Source organism: Sporothrix brasiliensis (assembly GCF_000820605.1).
Source record: "Sporothrix brasiliensis 5110 chromosome Unknown Cont21, whole genome shotgun sequence".
NCBI lineage: Eukaryota > Fungi > Ascomycota > Sordariomycetes > Ophiostomatales > Ophiostomataceae > Sporothrix > Sporothrix brasiliensis.
Genome location: NW_024467140.1, coordinates 946,876 through 964,698, shown reverse-complemented (window position 1 = coordinate 964,698; position 17,823 = coordinate 946,876). Strand labels below are relative to the sequence as shown.

The 17,823-nt window shown below is 55.1% G+C and overlaps 6 protein-coding genes across 6 annotated transcripts; 3 read left to right on the top strand and 3 right to left on the bottom strand.

The window, feature by feature from the left end:
* Positions 1–1,515, bottom strand: SPBR_04958 (uncharacterized protein; the record flags this gene model as incomplete). The annotated part of the gene is made up of 2 exons (XM_040763235.1): positions 1–1,357; positions 1,427–1,515. The coding sequence occupies 2 exons, from the start codon at positions 1,513–1,515 to the stop codon at positions 1–3; spliced, it is 1,446 nt and encodes a 481-aa protein (XP_040615312.1).
* A 785-nt stretch (positions 1,516–2,300) lies between these two features.
* On the top strand, positions 2,301–2,984 carry SPBR_05305 (glutathione S-transferase; the record flags this gene model as incomplete). Its single annotated transcript, XM_040763582.1, has 1 exon — positions 2,301–2,984. One exon carries the CDS (start codon positions 2,301–2,303, stop codon positions 2,982–2,984), a length of 684 nt encoding a protein of 227 aa, XP_040615311.1.
* A 5,583-nt stretch (positions 2,985–8,567) lies between these two features.
* SPBR_04823 (general amino acid permease AGP2) lies at positions 8,568–10,467 on the top strand (the record flags this gene model as incomplete). Its single annotated transcript, XM_040763100.1, has 2 exons — positions 8,568–9,190; positions 9,300–10,467. The coding sequence occupies 2 exons, from the start codon at positions 8,568–8,570 to the stop codon at positions 10,465–10,467; spliced, it is 1,791 nt and encodes a 596-aa protein (XP_040615310.1).
* Positions 10,468–10,676: 209 nt separating this feature from the next.
* On the bottom strand, positions 10,677–12,176 carry SPBR_04964 (xenobiotic compound monooxygenase, DszA family; the record flags this gene model as incomplete). The annotated part of the gene is made up of 1 exon (XM_040763241.1): positions 10,677–12,176. One exon carries the CDS (start codon positions 12,174–12,176, stop codon positions 10,677–10,679), a length of 1,500 nt encoding a protein of 499 aa, XP_040615309.1.
* A 1,193-nt stretch (positions 12,177–13,369) lies between these two features.
* On the bottom strand, positions 13,370–14,452 carry SPBR_05126 (uncharacterized protein; the record flags this gene model as incomplete). Its single annotated transcript, XM_040763403.1, has 1 exon — positions 13,370–14,452. One exon carries the CDS (start codon positions 14,450–14,452, stop codon positions 13,370–13,372), a length of 1,083 nt encoding a protein of 360 aa, XP_040615308.1.
* Positions 14,453–16,499: 2,047 nt separating this feature from the next.
* On the top strand, positions 16,500–17,747 carry SPBR_05044 (uncharacterized protein; the record flags this gene model as incomplete). Its single annotated transcript, XM_040763321.1, has 1 exon — positions 16,500–17,747. The coding sequence occupies one exon, from the start codon at positions 16,500–16,502 to the stop codon at positions 17,745–17,747; it is 1,248 nt and encodes a 415-aa protein (XP_040615307.1).
* Positions 17,748–17,823: the final 76 nt, after the last annotated feature.

The window sequence follows — 17,823 nt, the reverse complement described above, 5'->3', positions numbered from 1 at the left end:
TTACCAATCACCGCCCTGACGCCCATCAGCACGCACGCGTTCGCCGACGATGCTGGCAATGCTTTGTAATTGCCTGTACTCGTCATCCAGTATCTCCGAGCGACTGCCTTCTGTATATCCGAGGCCTGCGCCATCCGGGACGTCCCTCGATGCACTGAGAATGACCACGCGTACCGTCTGGTGGAAGAACCGCAGGAAGAGGATCGACAGCAGCTCTGCGCGGGCCGTGGTGAGCTGCTCACGCTGCAGTCTGGCGTGCCACGTCGCGAGGGATCGCAGCAGATACTCTTTCTTCGACGAAAGACTAGAGACGGGTGCCCCCGCCCTGACGCCGGCCAGGAACGAGAGCGACTCCAGGGCGAGGCGAATCAGCTCCGCGCTCAGGTCGGGGGCCAGCGGACGCAGTCGCCAGCTGCTGGCGGAGCCACCGCTCTCGCTGCCGTCCGTGCTGGCCGACGACGGTGTCGTGCCGGGACTCGAGGGCGTCTCAAATGTAATGTCGGCGAATTTGCACGGCGCCGCAAACAGTTTGATCACAAAGACATCCAGCGCCGGGAGGTCTTGGGCGTCGTCGTCTTTACAGGCACGGGGACGGGCGTGGGCGGCGTTTGGATGCTGGTGCTCATACAAAATGCGCAAGCCCTGCACAATGTGCTGTGCCATGGCGGCAAGGTCTCCGCGCATCTGCTCGATGCTGATAAAGATTTGGCAGCAGAGCAGCGCAGAGCGGACGCTAGGTGTTGGGCCCAAGCTTGCGGATGACAAAGACAGATGTGAGGCCAGCCCGCCCAGGGCCAAGCAGTACTGCTGCAATCCGTAGTCGCGGCTGGGCGTGGTGCCTGGGGCCACCGCGTACGCCGAGGTGGCTTGGGCTAGCAGTGTGGACTGTGCGGAGCCCGCCCTCTCCGAGGATGCCTGTGCCGCCGCCTCCAAGTCCGCGCGCAAGGCCCGCAGCGACGACACGGCGTGCCGCACCGCGGGGTCGGTCTTGCTCGCCTGCAGGATCTGTCGGGCCTCGTCGTCGCAGGACAGCGTGACGGTGGGGAAGAGCGTCTTAGTGGAGAAGCAGCGCTGCAGGGCATCAATGTCGGCGGCAGTTATATCCGAAGCCGTCGTGTCCAGGTCCGGCGCGATGTCGTCCGAGGTGCCGTCCGATGGACCGTCAGACACCGTCAGAGCGATCGGTGCCTTGACCACGAGTGCAGGCGGCGCCGTTTGCGCCATCCCCTTTGGGGGCTCGCTCTGGTGCTCGCCGGCCCAGGCGCGAAACGGCGAGGCATACCCATCACAAGTGCGCCCTGTCGACACACACTTTTGGCACGCTGGCCGGCCCTCGTCGCATTTGACTTTGCGCGTTCTGCCGGGGAATCAGTCATCTCAGCATCCAAGCGATGCATCAGCCAGCGTAAGCAGGTGTGTTACCTACCGGCACGTAGCACAGCCCGTCTTGACCTTGCGGCGCGAGGCACGAGACTGGCCGGCAGTCTTTGGAGCGAATGCCATGACGGTCTCCATGGTGCAAAAGGGGGTCGAAATGCAGAAACAATTCCGAGCCGGCGAATCAGAGGTCAATCGGGTCGTCGCTTGCCGGCCTCGCGTCAATGTGGCTGGGGCTGTATTTCGTATTACCAAATCATTCAAGACAAGGCCCTGCGCGGGACATGGCGTACGAAGTTAGAGTCTTCGGGTGTTGGATCTGCAAGGGACGAAAGCGCGGGGAGCGTGAATGTTTGAGTGCTGAGTAAAGCAAGCTGAATCACACGGCGATCTCACCTGCCGTGCTTACGTCGGCATTGACGCTGCAGCGGGAAAGCAGGCAACAGCGCTAAACCATGTCTAGGAGAAGGAGCGAACGGGCGAATCACTGCCCTTCGTTCTCGTCGTTTGCGCATTATGTCTCCACTTTTTTTCTTGTCGGAGCTTCGCCCTTTTCGGAGCTTCGCCCACCGCCAATCCTCCGTCTACGATGCTTTTCGAAGCTTTCGATGCCCGACAGCGACGCCGACGACCGAGGGCGACAGGATGAAGATGTTTGCGACTGTAGATGGTAGATGGCCTTTGGTATTTAAGTTGGTGGTGAATTGCGAATGCGAGATCTCTAGATTGTATCTTTCGCAATAGTTACTTGTTTTCTTTTGGAAAAAAAAAATCTTAATATTGCATTTCGAAAAAAATCCATGTTCACAATTTCATTATCCAGGATTCGATTTCGGCCGAATTTGCTCGAACATTCCAATCTCACCAGATCTCACGTTTTCTCATCCCCCTTTCACAGCAAAACATTCTCCACCTCTTCCGCAATGCCCCAGTTCACTTTGTACGGCGCCCGCGGGTCGAGCAACACCGACCGTGTTCGTCTGACCCTCGCCGACGCCGGCTTTACCGACTACGACACTGTCTTGCTGAACCTCGCGACGGGTGAGCAGAAGTCGCGGGACCACGTGCAACGCCACCCATGGGGCAAAGTGCCGGCCGTTGCGTTCCCGGACAGTGACTTTGTCCTCTACGAAAGCCGCGCCATCTGCAAGTTCCTGGCGCACAAGTACAACTTTCCGCTGCTGCCTGCGACCACGGACCTGCCGGCCACGGCGCTCTTTGACCAGGCCCAGTCCGTCGAAATGCAGTATTTCGCCGAGCCCGCGGGCCGCATTAACTTTGAAACGGTGGCCAAGCGGTTCATGGGCCTGCCTGCGGACGAGACTGTCGTGGCGGCCTCCCTCAAGGCCGTCCTCGCCTACTTTGACGTCGCCGAGACGCTGTTGCAGAAGCAGGAGTACATGGCGGGGCCCACGTTCACGCTTGTCGACATTTACTACATTCCGCTGGTGACGCGCCTGTTCGCCGCCGGATACGGAGATCGCGTCATGGCCGACCGGCCGGCGGTGCGGGCGTGGTGGGGCCGCGTCACCAGCCGGCCGGGCATCCAGGCCCTGCTAGCAGCGGACAAGAAGGCGGCGGCCGCGGCCGCTGCAGCGAAGAAATAGACGCACTGTAAGTAGGTCTTACAACGGTGCGTGTATGTTTCCACGGGTATCGGGAGAGGGTGGAAGGGAGAGGTTGAATTTCTCGTTGTCGTCATTATCTCGGATTGACATCGTAGAAGAGGATACTCAAAGGGGCGTTCTGTTTTGTTAGTGCAATTTATTGATAATCCACAAAGTTGGATGTGGAAGCCTGGCCTCACTGTGCTTGCCATGGATATGCGTATTTGTCTGTCTCATACCATAGTCTTTGAATAGCATTGCTATAAATGCCTTTGCATATAACTATCGACGTAGCTTTGGATGTCTGCGAAATATTCGGGATGGGTATATCTGGCCATCAAGTAGTAGAGCGTGCATGATGCGAACGTGCTGTATCCCATTCAAATTTGACAATTGCTGTTATTGTCAAATGTCAATGATTCTTAAATTCGGTGTGGTGCTTCCGTTCTATACTACTCCACGAACTGAAATCGTCTTGGTGAACTATATGGTGTTTTAGGCCTGGTAGCTTTGAATCTGCGTGATGGAGAAATTCAAAGCGCTATAGAGAATTCTCCGTGCAGATTACTATCAGCACCATACCGGAGGCACCAACACCGACGTGATGGTTCAGCCTCGTCTCACAATGGAAGCAATCGGCCGCATACCAATGCGTAAGTTGACGGGGGTGCATCGTGGCCTACGCTGGCCGGCCTTCCCGTCCGTGGCTAAATTGAAAAAGGACAAGAGAGCAATTATCACTAACTGCATTTGTGATGGGCGTCCTGACGATGCTCTCGCCGGTCGGTCGTGTGCATCTTGGTGATGAACTAATAGAGAGCCGGTTCTCTTGGGGGGAGAAGTACGAGTGATTGTGCAGCAGGGTCAAATATAGTCCGCACAGAAACATGCCTACGGTACTAAGTCAAAAGCAAGCATGAGCTCCGTACATAGTAAAAATAGCAGGTCGACGGTAGGAACAGGTATCGTGCACATCCGTCCGGCCCGGGGCGTGAAGGCCTTTTGGAGGGATTAATCATTTGAGACTCAGCTCTCGTCATGGGTTTGTAAAGGGGCATGCATCTGGCAATGTCATGATAGCCGGGGACGATTATATGCACGAACGTGGATAATTGTGTAGCAAGTACTTGGACGTGGCACCTTTATTTGGGTTGTCACTACAGATTCTGCTGGATCTGCGTAAAAGCTGTGCATCAGTGGAGGACATTGTGCATCGTCGGAATGGCCGTCGGTGACAATCGACTAGAAACCTAAATCTGCTTTCAGGGTCCATCGTTGTACATCGTTGTGTCTCTGGCTGAGTAGTGTGACATGGTCTGCAGCCTGCAGTCCCCAGTCTTCAGACTCCGGTTTCCGTGTTCTCCATTCTCCGAATTTCTGTCTGCAGATATGCATGGCCCGTCGTATTGTTTCACGGGCCGTCCCCGAGCTGCTCATTTTCCCTTGGAATGTCTGTCCCTGGGACGCCCGTCGATCCACCCCGGTCTAGAAATATTTAAACAATTACATGTAACAATCATGGCGTCTTCTGGATCTTAGGGGATCAACAACATCTTTCGATTTGGGAGAGTGGTCGGAGGACAGAAAACTAGTTTTTAGCTGCTTAATATTTTACTATTCTGATATTCGGCAGAGTGCTCTGTACGTCTCAGGTACAACGTCTCAGGTACACGCAGAGATGCATTTGGGTGCAGAGAAGAGGCTGCACATGATGATTTGCGTACACATTCACACTTGCGGTGCATACCCTGCATGCAACTTGGGGTTTTACGGGCCAAGCTTTTGGCCTGGCTCGTGGCTCAGGTGGTACTGGTGACTCTGGTTCTCTTCGTTGAATTTTCTACGAGTCCTGCTGTCGTCATCGGCCAGGGGTAGAACATGCGAGTGGAGGACGTGGCTCGGTGGGTGGACGATGTCCTGATCAGCTGATGTTTGCATCTGTCAAAATACAGAATACGCCTGTTTACATTGCATTCAACGCCCCTGGCATCGTATCCACCTTACCACACCAGTATCCGCACCTCTCTCCACCTCCGTCGCATTTAAATTTTCCTCCACTTGGTATTGACAGGTAGTGGCCGGAGCCAAATTCTGTTGTCCTCTCAGACCTCGGACGAATTAAACTTATTTGTTTCGTTATTATGCACCTCGTTTTGCTGTGCCAATGTTACCACCATTGCGACCCACTTCCACACCATTCCCCGGGAGGCGTTCCTTATGACGTCACTGCGCGGCTTTTACTTTGGTCCCGTCCCCCCCTTTGTGAGATTTTCAGTTCCTTAACCCGACCTAGGTTTTGCCATTCACTTCCACTTTCCCCATTGGGTTATGGTTGAACTGTTATTGTTGAGCTGCAGCCGAAATGTATTGCAGCGCCTAAAGGTGTGGCAGGGACTGGCATTTGGATGGCGCATTGCCTTTTTTTCGTTTACTTTCCCAGTGCAGAATCAGAGAGGGTATCCAGGTCGTGATAGACGCATACACCGGTCAAAGACTGTTGGGTAACATCTAGAATGAGTTTGACTCCGGAGAATGTCAAAGGGACGAGGGCATCTTGCATAGCAGTATTTCCCTCGGAGTACGCGCTCTCGCGCTTTGGCGCTGAATCTGACATGGGTCATCCCACACCCCGTACAAGGGCATCCTCCACCTTTACCAACCTCCAGGATGTGCATGGGTCGAAAAACCCTGACCCAGAAACACTCCAGAGCACATGAAGAAAGCCAAGTGGAACGACCTGGCACCGAGACACTGCGAACCAGAGTCAATCGGATATCGCGCGCGTTGGCAGCTACTGCAAAGAAGTAAGATATATATCTTGTTAAGGCTCTCCGCGATAGCTGGCAGGCTATCGTCAGCTGGATAGACAACAAAAACACTGGACACGGGATAGAAACATAAATACGACGAGCGGTATTTGTACTCGTTGTCGTCCACCAACGTACAGATGCTCCGTATTATACGAGATAAGACACCGTACTGATCGACATTCATCGACATTTAAAAGTCAGCGACCCCTGGACCAAGTCCCTTTTCCTTGTGAGAACAAGACGCGAGCGGAAACGCGAGATTTACTTTGGCGACATCCCCAACCTTCGTATTCTCTTGAAAGGATACGGTGTAGACTCCCGCTTACGGTTAGACTGAGCGCGTGTCGCGGATGCAACAACAAAACCTGCGCAGGTCAAGAGCAGAGACGAGATGACAGAGTAAAAGGAACAAAGCCATACTTTGTAAACTTTCACCTTGTTTCCTCAAAAGAGCACAACTCGACTTCCAAGACACTGAGCGGGGCCCCACCTCTTGGCAGTCTTCCACCAGCGCCATGGAAAGGACAGAGGAATACGACAATAAATACGGAGCAATCTCGCTACCGTCATTACGTGTTGTGATGGAATGCTGAGTGTCTCATTCGACAGCACATGGGCAGAGCAAAACGAGGACGAAGAAGGACAGAAGAGGCAAAGAAGACGCAAAGAAGACGTGGGGGAGAGACACAAAGTCATGACGAGATGACGCAGGATGAGACACAAGAGCTTCATCCGGATTTCCGTACTCGTATGTTGTATGTTGTGCAGAGTTTTCTTAAACGCGGCTCTTCAGTCAAAAATTTCCACTTTTTCAACTTTTCGATTGATTCTTGAGATGTCTCCTGTGTGTAATTGTTCCCTTTGTTTCAGCTTACGATTTAGTGCGTGGGCTTGCCTCCCACCAAAACGTTAGCTGTCTTCCACTGCCTCTTACTGCCTTTTAGGCCCCAGGGTACCTACGAAGTACAACATAGTCTGCATCCCATCTCACCAAATGCCTGCCAGACTGCTCCTTTGCGTTTCTGGTTCCAGGGGATTTTGGCCACGCCGAGGAAGAAAAGTGGACAGCGTCGGTGGGTGAAATTAGAGGACGTCAAGCCTTGGAGATGGTAGAGACCATTAGTTGGCGCGGCGTCCTTTGCGACCCATTTATTTTGCTGCGGTCCTCTCGGTGGTTTGCTATGGTGCAACCAACTGCAGCTGTCCAACTGACAGCCACCGCAACAGCGCCGTCCGCCGCTGGGGCGAATGGCTCAGCCTCTCGGAGTGACCTCTGCAGGTCTTTTTATTTTATTTATTTCTGCTTTATTCTTCGTTTACTTTTTATATGAAATTTCTGCCAATGGCTTTTAGGGCCTCAGGGCCTTTCAGAATCGTACGATATCGACAGAAGACCACAAAAAGTCTTCGACATCGACCTCGCCTCAGGAGCCTCACGTGACGCACTATGAAAGCGATGGATGTGGAATCGTGCTGAAGCAGTCTCAACCCTCCTCATACTCGCAGCAAACTGCCCCATCGGTTCAGTGCCCGAAGGGACTCCGTAGCACCGGGCGACTCAAAATCCGCTGTGTATCCGTCAGCGACTGTACTCCCAACGTTACGCCCACAGGCCCCTGCTAGGCCTGCACACACCTGCAGCTGCTTGCATGGGAAATGACGGTAGGTTGCAGCTGGCACATGTGGGCAGGCATGGAGCATGGGTGCCCGGAGCACAGGGGTCCACTGGCACCACTTTCAGCGGACATGGCCCCGCTTCCCAGTTTTTTTGTTGTTTTTTACCGCCTTGGAGCCTCGCTATGTCAACTGAAAAGCTAGTGAGCCTTCTGTCCTTTAGTGCGACACACAAGGCCAAGCATGGGGGCGTCTTTTACTTTAAAGGCTTGGCAGGCGCAAGACCAATGCACCACCATTGGCTCGATGAGTAGGAGGGAACAAGGGCTGGTTGCTCGCGGCCAATGGGAGGCAGGCACGACCGGGGGCGAAATGTGGCCTTGGGGGCGGTACGACAAAGACGGCGTACGCCGTGAAGGACGGCTGCGGTGCGGTTCACACTACGGTGCACGCTACGGTGCACGCTACGGTCTACGCCACGGTGGCCACCGTAGCCTGTAGCGCCGCAACCACCGTAGGCTACGGCGCACTGAACGGTCTCCTACAGTGGGCCGCCTGCCAAAATGGCGCTACACGGAAGAGGAAAGCATGAAAACAGTGATCTCAAACAGCCACTGCGAAGAGGCAAGATCCTCGGTCGCGGCAGGTGGTCGTGTGCGTTCCCGCTCGCTCTTACCCTCTTTGGACGTTTCTTCCACTTTGGCCTTGCCTCTCTTCCTTTGTCGCTTCTGCTCGCTGGCGCCGCTGCTGTCTCTCGTTTCTTTAGACGGCTGTTTCTGAGCGTCGCTCTTTCCGTCTTTTGGTATTAATCTTGGATCTGCCCTTTCCTTTCCGATTCAAGTTTCCTTCGCTCCTTCTTCTTTTCCCTTCTTTTTTGTTTTCTTCTTTCCTTCTCTTTTCTGTCGTCTTTCCTTCCTTCCCTTTTCTTGTATTTGTTTTCATTCCTTCTTTCCTTCTCTTTTCAGGTTCAACTTCCACCACTTCGACGCACTGGCCCACATGTCCTGCTTCTCTCGTCGACAGCCTTGAAACGTAGAGGCTTCTTCCCCCACCGGACTTGTTTATTCTTCGTCACTCACAGCACACTCATCCTGAATAACCTCACCACCCTCATTCTTACCTCTTACCCACAACATCCACGCGTCCCGTCAACCCCACCATGTCTCCTCCCAAGTACGAAGACGACGGCGGGCTGGCCCCTGTGCCGACCAACGACGACGACGTCATTGCGCCTGCCTACAGCAACAGCGGCGGCGAAACGGACCTCAATGACAGCAAGGAGACCAACGAGAAGGTCGGCCCCCGGCCCTCGTCGCCCTCGGTCGGCGACATCCGCCGCAATTCGTCGGGCGGCTCGTCCGCCGACCGCCTGGTCGAGAATAACGCCAACCAGCTGCAGCGCCGCCTCAAGAACCGCCAAATACAGCTTCTGGCCATTGGCGGCTCCATTGGCACGGCCCTGTTCCTGAGCATCGGCAACGGTCTTATTCGCGGCGGCCCCGGCAGTCTGTTTATTGCCTACACCATGTACAGCTGCATCCTGGGCCTGGTGAACAACTGCATTGCCGAGATGACCGTGTACATGCCCGTCAGCGGCGGTTTCATCCGTCTGGCGGGCCACTGGGTCGACGACGCCTGGGGCTTCATGGCCGGCTGGAACTTTTTCCTGTACGAAGCACTGCTCATTCCGTTTGAGATCTCGGCTCTATCGGTGGTTCTATCCTATTGGCGCGACGACATCCCCCCGGCCGCCATTTGCGCCGCCGCTATTGTTGCCTACATGTGAGTGCTTTACTTCTTTTCCTTTTCCATCTATTTCTTAAAAACAAATTCGTCCGACGACCTTATTTCATCGTATTTATTCTTTTGACGACTTACGCTAACAATATAGTCTGCTCAACATCTTTGCGGTCAAAACCTACGGTGAGGCAGAGTTTTGGCTGTCTATTGGCAAGCTGATTCTTATCTTCATCCTCTACTTTTTCACGTTTATCACCATGGTCGGCGGCAACCCCAAGCACGATGCGTACGGCTTCCGTTACTGGAAGAACCCAGGTTCGTTTGCCACGTACTTGTCCGACGGCAGCATTGGGCGCTTCGAGGGTTTCCTGGCAGCTGTCTGGTCCGCGTCGTTTACGGTCGTCGGCCCCGAGTACATTTCCATGGCCGCTGCCGAGGCCAAGCACCCGCGTGTCTACATCAAGACGGCCTTTAAGACGGTCTTTTGGCGGTTCGGCGCCTTCTTCATCTTGGGCTCGCTGTGTGTCGGGATTGTCGTCGCCTACAACGACCCGCTGCTGTCGGCCGGTGCCGGCTCCGGTACCGCCGCTGGATCGCCCTACGTCGTCGCCATGACCAACCTCGGCATCCGCGTCCTGCCGGATGTTGTCAATGCCCTCTTGTTCACGAGCATCTTCTCGGCGGGCAACACCTACTGCTATTGTGCGTCGCGCAGTCTGTACGGCCTGGCCCTGGAGGGCCGCGCGCCGCGGGTCCTGACCAAGTGCTGGAACGGCAACCCGCTCTTCTGCTTCGCCATTGTCATCTGCTTCTCGCTGCTGTCGTTTCTGTCTGTGAGCAGCGGCTCCAACGTCGTGCTGACGTGGCTTGTCAACCTGATCACGGCCGGCGGCATCATCAACTACGTCGTCATCACGATGACCTACATTTGCTTCTACCGCGCGATGAAGGTCCAGGGCTTTGATCGCTCGCGGCTGCCCTACATTGGCTGGTTCCAGCCGTACGGCGCCTACATTGGCTTTGTCTGGATGTCCTTCGTGGTAATCTTCTACGGCTACTCGGCTTTCCGCCCGTGGAGCGTGGACAACTTCTTCACCTACTACACGCTCGTCCTTCTCGCGCCGATCCTGTTCTGCGGCTGGAAGCTGATCAAGCGCACGCACTGGCTCCGCCCGCACGAGGTGGACCTGGTCTGGGAGACGGAGGCGATCAAGGCGTACGAGGCGCAAGAGACGGATCCGATTATGGGTCTGTGGCAGGAGATTTTGGAGATGGTGGACATTACCAAGCTGCGCAAGAAGAAGAAGTCGGAAGTGTAAAGCGGGCATCAGTACGACTTGACGGCTTGCGCTTCATTTTGGGAGAGAGACGCATTTTTGGATTCTGGAAAGCCCAAAACAGAAGTGGCTACATACTGCATATTGCTCGATACCCATGATCATGATTCACCATTGTTTCAAAAATTTGGTTCTTACATTTCAACGACTCTTGTTTATCATTGATGTTAAGCTGTGACTGCGCGATGAGACTACGGCTTAATCTCATTCAACTTGGGAGCGGGCTGTCCTTTGTGCCACGTGTACTTGCTGCCGGGGTGGTCCGGCGGCAGGTGTGCCGGCGACACGGGCGACGTGTGCTCGGTGTTGCCCAAGAACACCTCGCGGGCCGACGTGCCCGGCACCGGGTCGTCGACGCCGCGGAACCGACCCCGTTTTCTCAGTTCGGGCAGCAGGTAGGCGATGATGTCTTCAAACGAGCCCGGGTTCGTGACGTGCGCCAGGTTGAACCCGTCGATGCCGCCCTCGTCGAGCCAGTGCTCGAGCGCATCGGCCACGGTCTGCGGCCCGCCGACAAACTTGATGCCGAGGCCGCCGACCGTCAGGAACTCGACAATGGCCCGCTTCGTCCACGGCTGGTTGTCGGTGCCGGGCACGGTGGCCGACCACCGCGCAATCAGCGACTGGATGCGCGGGTTGTCGCCGGCGAGCCGGAAGTCCTGGTCGTCGTCGTACGTGCTGAGGTCGACGCCGGTCCAGCCGCCAAACAGCGCCAGCGCGCCCTCGGTGTTGGAGTACGCCCGAAACTCCTTCTCCTTGGCGGCGGCGTCGGCGTCGTCCTTGCCCACAATAAGGTGCACGCCGGCAATGACCTTGATGTGGTCCGGGTGGCGGCCCTCCTTGGCCGCCACGGCGCGGATGTTGTCCGACGTCTGGCGCAGCAGCTGCGGCGTCTGGGCGCTGATGAAGATGGCCTCGCCGTGCTTGCCGCCAAAGCCGTTGCCGGCGGCGGACGTGCCGGCCTGGAACAAAAAGGGCGTTCGCTGCGGCGACGGCGCCACAAAGTGCGGCCCCGGCACGCGAAAGTACGTGCCCTCGTGCGCAATGTTCTGCACGGCGTCGTCGGCAATGTAGACGCCCGTCGCCCGGTCGGCCAGCACGGCGTCCGCGCGGAAGCTGCCCTCCCACAGCTTGTAGAGCACCTCGAGGTACTCGTGGGCGCGCGCGTAGCGCTCGTCGTGGGGGATCTGCTCGTCGAGCCCGTGGTTCTTGGCCGCGCTGTCCAGGTAGCTGGTGACAATGTTCCACGCAAAGCGGCCGTTGGCGTAGTGGTCGACCGTCGACAGGCGGCGCGCCAGCGCGTACGGCTGCTCATACGTGACGCTCGCCGTGACGCCAATGACCAGGTGCTTGGTAACGGCGGCCAGCGCGGGCACGAGGTACAGCGGGTCGCTGACGGGGAACTGGGCGCCGGACGCGAGCGCGGGCACAAAGTTGCCCGGCCCGCGGTAGACGTCGTAGGCGCCCAGCGTGTCGGCAATGAAGATGGCGTGGAAGCCGGCGTCGTCGAGCAGCTTGGCCAGGTCGGTCCAGAAGCCCAGCGTGTTGTACTCGTCGGTGCGGTTGGTCGGGTGGTGCCACAGACCGGCAGCCTGGTGGCCCGGGGTGTTCATGACAAACGCATTGAGGATCATTTGCTTCTTGGCGCCGGGGCCGGCAGAGGCCGCGGCGGTTGTGGTGGCGTCGGCCATGTTGGTTGAAGTGCAAGGGTGAAGACGGAGGGAGGGGAGGAGGTGAGTGTTTTCGGCCGAGAAAGGATGGGTGGAATGAGAATCAAAAGGGCATATGGTGACGCCGTATGTCGAGCTTTATCAAGCTTCCCGTTGGTCCCCTGAATGCCGTGAACCACTCGATCCCGTCATTATGTTGCTCTATTTCACAGCAACCTTTTTGGCCGATCTCTTTTGTTGGTCCCCGACGATCACTCTGGAGATGATCCGAGACAGAAACCAAATGCCGATGCAACTGCCTGGGATCGGCAACGTATGTATCTTACGTTCGTAGGTACGTTCGTAGGTACGTTCGTAGGTACGTCCATATTGGGCCCTGTTTACAAGGAAGCTGGTGCAGAGCAGAATGTTTTCTTGTGTATGCAAGCGTTCCGTGGTCGCGTCTTCGTAGTGAGATACTACTCTGGGCAACTTGTCCCGATTGGCACCAAAATGGTGTAAGTCGAGCACGAAATGGTGGACCGTGTTGACGCTACTCGCACTTCACAGGACCGTCGCCACTGGCACGTGACAGGAAACCAGGAACGATGCCTAAAGTGCATGTGACAAGTTCGTTGTGTTATTGTTTGTCTTAGAGTAATGCACCCTGTGTACCCTGGAAAGAAGTTTGTCAACAATAAGTCTTGCGTCACGTATTCCATCGCAGTACTATAAATTCATTGGTCAATTTTTTACATAGGATGTCGATTTTGTCCGTGACCTTTCCCGACGCCAAACGCCGCACCTCTCCTATTCATCCCCTTGTTAGCTTGACATGTGTACAAAATACATTATTATACGGAATATATAAGCAGATGTATCTAATAACGTAGTTTACATGAGGCCTATCTCGATCCTATCTCGTTCTCTATAACACTCACACCTTGAAGGTTCCATTTACAGTCCCTCTTTCGGTTCTCTATGGCTTGCGTGTCTCTTAAACACGCGAATTTCAAGTCTCTTTGTGGCTACGTATTTTCTGGGAGAAATCTATTTATGGGTTCTTTATTTGTGAACCTAACATAATGTTTCGGAACTTCCTTGCCACTTCCCTCTACCTCCTTGTACGAGTCTCTCTCTATCCCACCTTGGTCACCTGCTTTTTCAAGCTTGAACCGATACAACAGGACGTTTCCTTGTCCTCTTTTCTTTTCACCGAGTTCCTCTATTGCCAATCACACTTTGCCGGAAAAGCATAGACGTCTCTTTGCAGCTCGCGTTAGAGGGACCGACACCTCCGGCGGCGCTGCTGGGTGCTTTCGCTTCGTTTCCTTCTTCGCGACGCTGCTTGTGGTCGAAGCAACCGGAGCCTCGTCTGCCAGAGCTGTTGTCGGCTTTCTTGTTTTGTCCGCCTCTTCTCTGTCTCCGTCGTCTTGCTCATCACCTTCTTCAATGGCTTCAAGAATTCCGGAGGGCTGGGAAACCGCCCTCTCGTTTGCTGTGTGAATGAAGCCATCGCGGTACGTTTTGGCCAAGTCTCTGGCATTCCTCAATGCGGTGGCCCCTTGGACAAACGTTTCGCGCGTGTTCGTCATGTCAAACCCGTGCATTTTTGTTATATGGTACGCGGGTCGTCCTTCACTTGTCGACGACGTAGCGTGGTGAGCAAATATTTTCAGCGTTCCGCCGTGGTAGGTCGAGCTAAACGAATAAGCTTGACCATCGAACGTGCGTTCGTCTTCCCCGTAGTTCTGTAGACTGTGCATAGCGCGGGATCCAATTGCCCCGTCGTAACGAACTTGCCGGTCAAGCACGGCCAGAGTTCCATCGGGACCTTTTGCCTCAATAAAGAAATTTGGTGCCAATGGCTTGTTTTGTACGGTCGATGGCATAATATAACGGCCGAGCGCCTCACGTACTGGGCGGGATAGTTCTTCAGGACGGGTTCCATAATAAATGTCGGGCTTCGGTTGCGCGATGGTGCCGTCTGTGAGCGGTGCGACGTTGTTGAAGAGAATGTTACGTTCCGATGCTGGACGGCCCGTGATAAGAGCCCCTTCGCCTAAAATAACGGGTACAACATCGGTCATTACGGTATACTCGCTCGTAGCGCGGGCATTGTTATTTTGGAACGCATCGAAAGCACCCTCAGAGAACTGCGACAACGTCAGAGACGGCCGCCGTTGATTCAACGCGGCTCCGATCTCAGCCCAGTTGGTTGGCTTTTGCGACTCGTATACGGCTTGTGCGTCGTGATCTTTCAAGTGTTGCTCGAAGTCGGCATCGTACGGCGTAGACTTTTTATTTTTCTTCGCCATAGTCGATACGGTTTGGCTTGAAAGAGATGGCTCGTCGATATTAGTAGGAGGTGATGTCGGCGGCGGATACTTTCCTTTAATTAGCACTTTATTTTTAAAAGATATAAAAGGAGGGAGAGGGCAGAAGTTGTACAGCGAAAAATGAATATTACAAAAAACTCATCATCTTACATTTTGGACTTCCTTGAGATCGGGGCCGCCATACCGCGCAAACCGACCCAGGTCTTTCTTCCTCGGCATCGCACGTAAAAGAACAGATACGGTTTCGTGCGGTCGAGGAGGCCTTGGACGCTGCTGTATAAGACGGTTACGGCGATCGAGCTCCGCAAGAGCGCCTTCTGTGAGATGGAACACGGAGAGTCTGTCGTAGAACTCAGAAGGATAGACCCAGTTCGCCCATGCCTCGTGATCATCTGCCTGCGCTGCTTCTATCTGTGTCGACTGAGATTTATGGATTGTTTGGTTGATCTTCTCAGCAGACCGTTTGTTCCTCGTGGTGTTGTCTAGGCTGTCATGACTGCTACCGTTGTGATGAGATTGATCTAGCTGTACTCCAGCCATCGCAGCAGACGACGAGAGGGCGTCCCAGGGAGGGGAGATGGGGCGGTGAGGATGTTTGACGTTTAGGTCTCGGTTTGTTTGCAGAACGAAGTTTGCTGAGGCGTGTTGGCAGCTGTCTGTGGCAAAAGGCAGACTTGGCTTTATGTATCTTCTCGTCTTCGCGTCTTCCACGTACAGGAGAACAAGCGACAAGAGAACAAAGACTTGACAAATCAAAATCGTACACAGGAAAATAAATGAATAGTAAAAACCCTGCGCCTAGAGACTGTAGTATGAATTGCGATAAAAATGGAAAGAGAATAAAATAGGGCCAACACGACAATCCGCAAACGGAATAAGTGCAGCGCTCCCTTTGTTTGCGGCGACAAAAGACACCACAACCACAGTAGTTCCCATTGTTGCCGACTCCAACCAACTCATGCAGGGAGGGGCCTGGGTATTATCGGCCGGAAAATGAAGAGCGCGCCCAATATTGAATAGTGCATGGAGTTCGGACAGCACATTCGTTTCTCACATCGTTTCTCAGCAATAGACTTATGTTGCTTTCTTGTTTTCAAACGGGATGATCACAGAATCCCCACATTGACGTTTTGGTGTGCCCGATGTCTGTAGACCGGTAGCATTTTCACGGCTGGTTGCCATTGCTGCCTAGGCCTGCCACACTCGGATTTTTATCGCGACGGAGGGTGAACCGTGTGAGGATGCAAAGTATTGCTCCGTCGTCCGCAGGTAACTGCACAGTTGAGGAACCCACAACTTATGGCGGCCCGTTCCCGTGAGAATTGCCCCACCCACGTCACCTTCTGGGGCATTTCTAGCGGCTAACAATAGGCTGGCGGCGTCGGACAAATCCGTCGCCGATCCGCATAAATTACTCCTCCCCAATCAAATGTCCTCGACGACTGCACAACAAGACGCGACCATGACAGCTGGTCCGCGACCTGCCCTGCGACCTTCTGCGACCTTCTCCGCGACGGGACTCTTCCCCCCCCACTCTCTCTTTCGCTCTCCTTTCCATAAATCACGCTCCATCTCGTTTCTAGCGACGATGCACTCATGGCAAGACAAACGCGAAAACGAGCGCACGTCGATGACGGGCCTCGATCTGGCACGCGGCCTCCAGCAAAGAAGACCAAGATACGCAGCGAGACTGATCGCGAGGCTTGCGTCAACTGGACATATCCTCCCGAGTTCTACGACGGACTCTCCAAGATCAGTCTGACACGCAGGGCCTTGGACGAGCACAATCGCCGCCTCTGTCTCCAGCACCATCCTTCGTCGCCCTCGCCTGGCCCGAAAGAACGAGTGGCACATCTTACGGATACGCGTCCTATCGGGGACCTTGTTCGATTTGCGAGACAAGGCGGTCCTAATCTCTGTGATCTGCGCGGGGTAAGAAGCCAGTATTGATGGACTTTCTTGAGATGTTGTTGGGACGTTCTTTTACTTTTACTGACGAGCCCTTTGTTAGTATCCGACAACGAAAATGAGTGCGAGCCAAAAACCTTCTCGAAACCGGGTGACGGAGTCCATCGATCTAGCCTCTAACCGTCCTACTTCGACAACGACGAAGACGACCAAGTCCAAGTCGACGGCATACGACGCGAATTTCGATTTCCATCTCACGGATCATGGCGTTCTCCCACTGTATTTGTCGCAAGCGCCGGACTTGACGGACGTCCGAGATGCACTGGGAGTGCCCAGGCCGTCGCTCTCCCCGTCTCGGATTTCTGAAGACGAATTTAAAGCGTTCCAGATGGCCAACGCCCGCGCCAAAAACGAGGCGGAGGTGACGACCTACGTTATGCCAACCATCCTCGGCCCGTACCATCCCGACCACCCGTCTGCTCTTCAGACGGGGTTCAACAACCTCGAGCCGCTCACGAATGGAACCATCGGTCCGCCCGTACCGGACATATACTACGGAGCCGACCCTGGGGAGCTGGCGCGACCGATTCGGGACACGCTCAGCCACCACATCATGCCATCGACCGCAGAGGACAGGCCCTGGATACCCAACTTCTCGGTCGAGGTAAAAGGCCCCAACGGCAGACCGGTTGTGGCTACACAACAAGTACGCTACTACGGGGCGATTGGCTCGCGCGCCATACATAGCCTACAAAACTATAAAGAAGAGCAACCAATGTACGACGGCGAGGCGCACACATACAGCGCGACCTACCATGATGGTATGCTTAAGCTGTACGCCCACCACGTCACGGCGCCGGCCGATAACGCAGACCGGCCCGAGTACCATATGACCAAGATACGTGGGTTCGAGATGACAGACACTCGCGAGACGTTCCTCCAAGGAGCCACCGCATTCCGAAATACCAGGGACTTGGCAAAACGGCACCGTGATCGCTTGATTCGGGCGGCCAACACCAAGGCATTTCAGTCCGGACCATCGGTGCCCCAACACGGCGAAACACTCGAAGGGGAGCCTGCCATGGATAATTCACAGTGGCCGGGGGGCGATAAGGAGCTCCAGCAATCCATCGCCGACGCCGACTCTGTGGCGCATGGGGACGACCCGTCCTTGGAATTTGCGTCGAGCGCCACGTCCAGCGTGAGCAGCGCCAAGCGTCCTCGGCAGCCCGTGAGCCCACCCTCCCAGTCGAGGCGAAGTCGTTCCTCCAAGAGCCAGAAGCGGCCGAGGAAGAGACGGACAGCAGAGTCGCCGCCGACCATCGCAGCGCCGTGGGAGGCAAGCGAGGCGTGGGAAGATACGTAGGAAGATAAAAGAGGCGTCTTATTCATCTACGGAAAGGCTGGGCCAGAACATGGCACAATGCGTCATCCTCCACGCC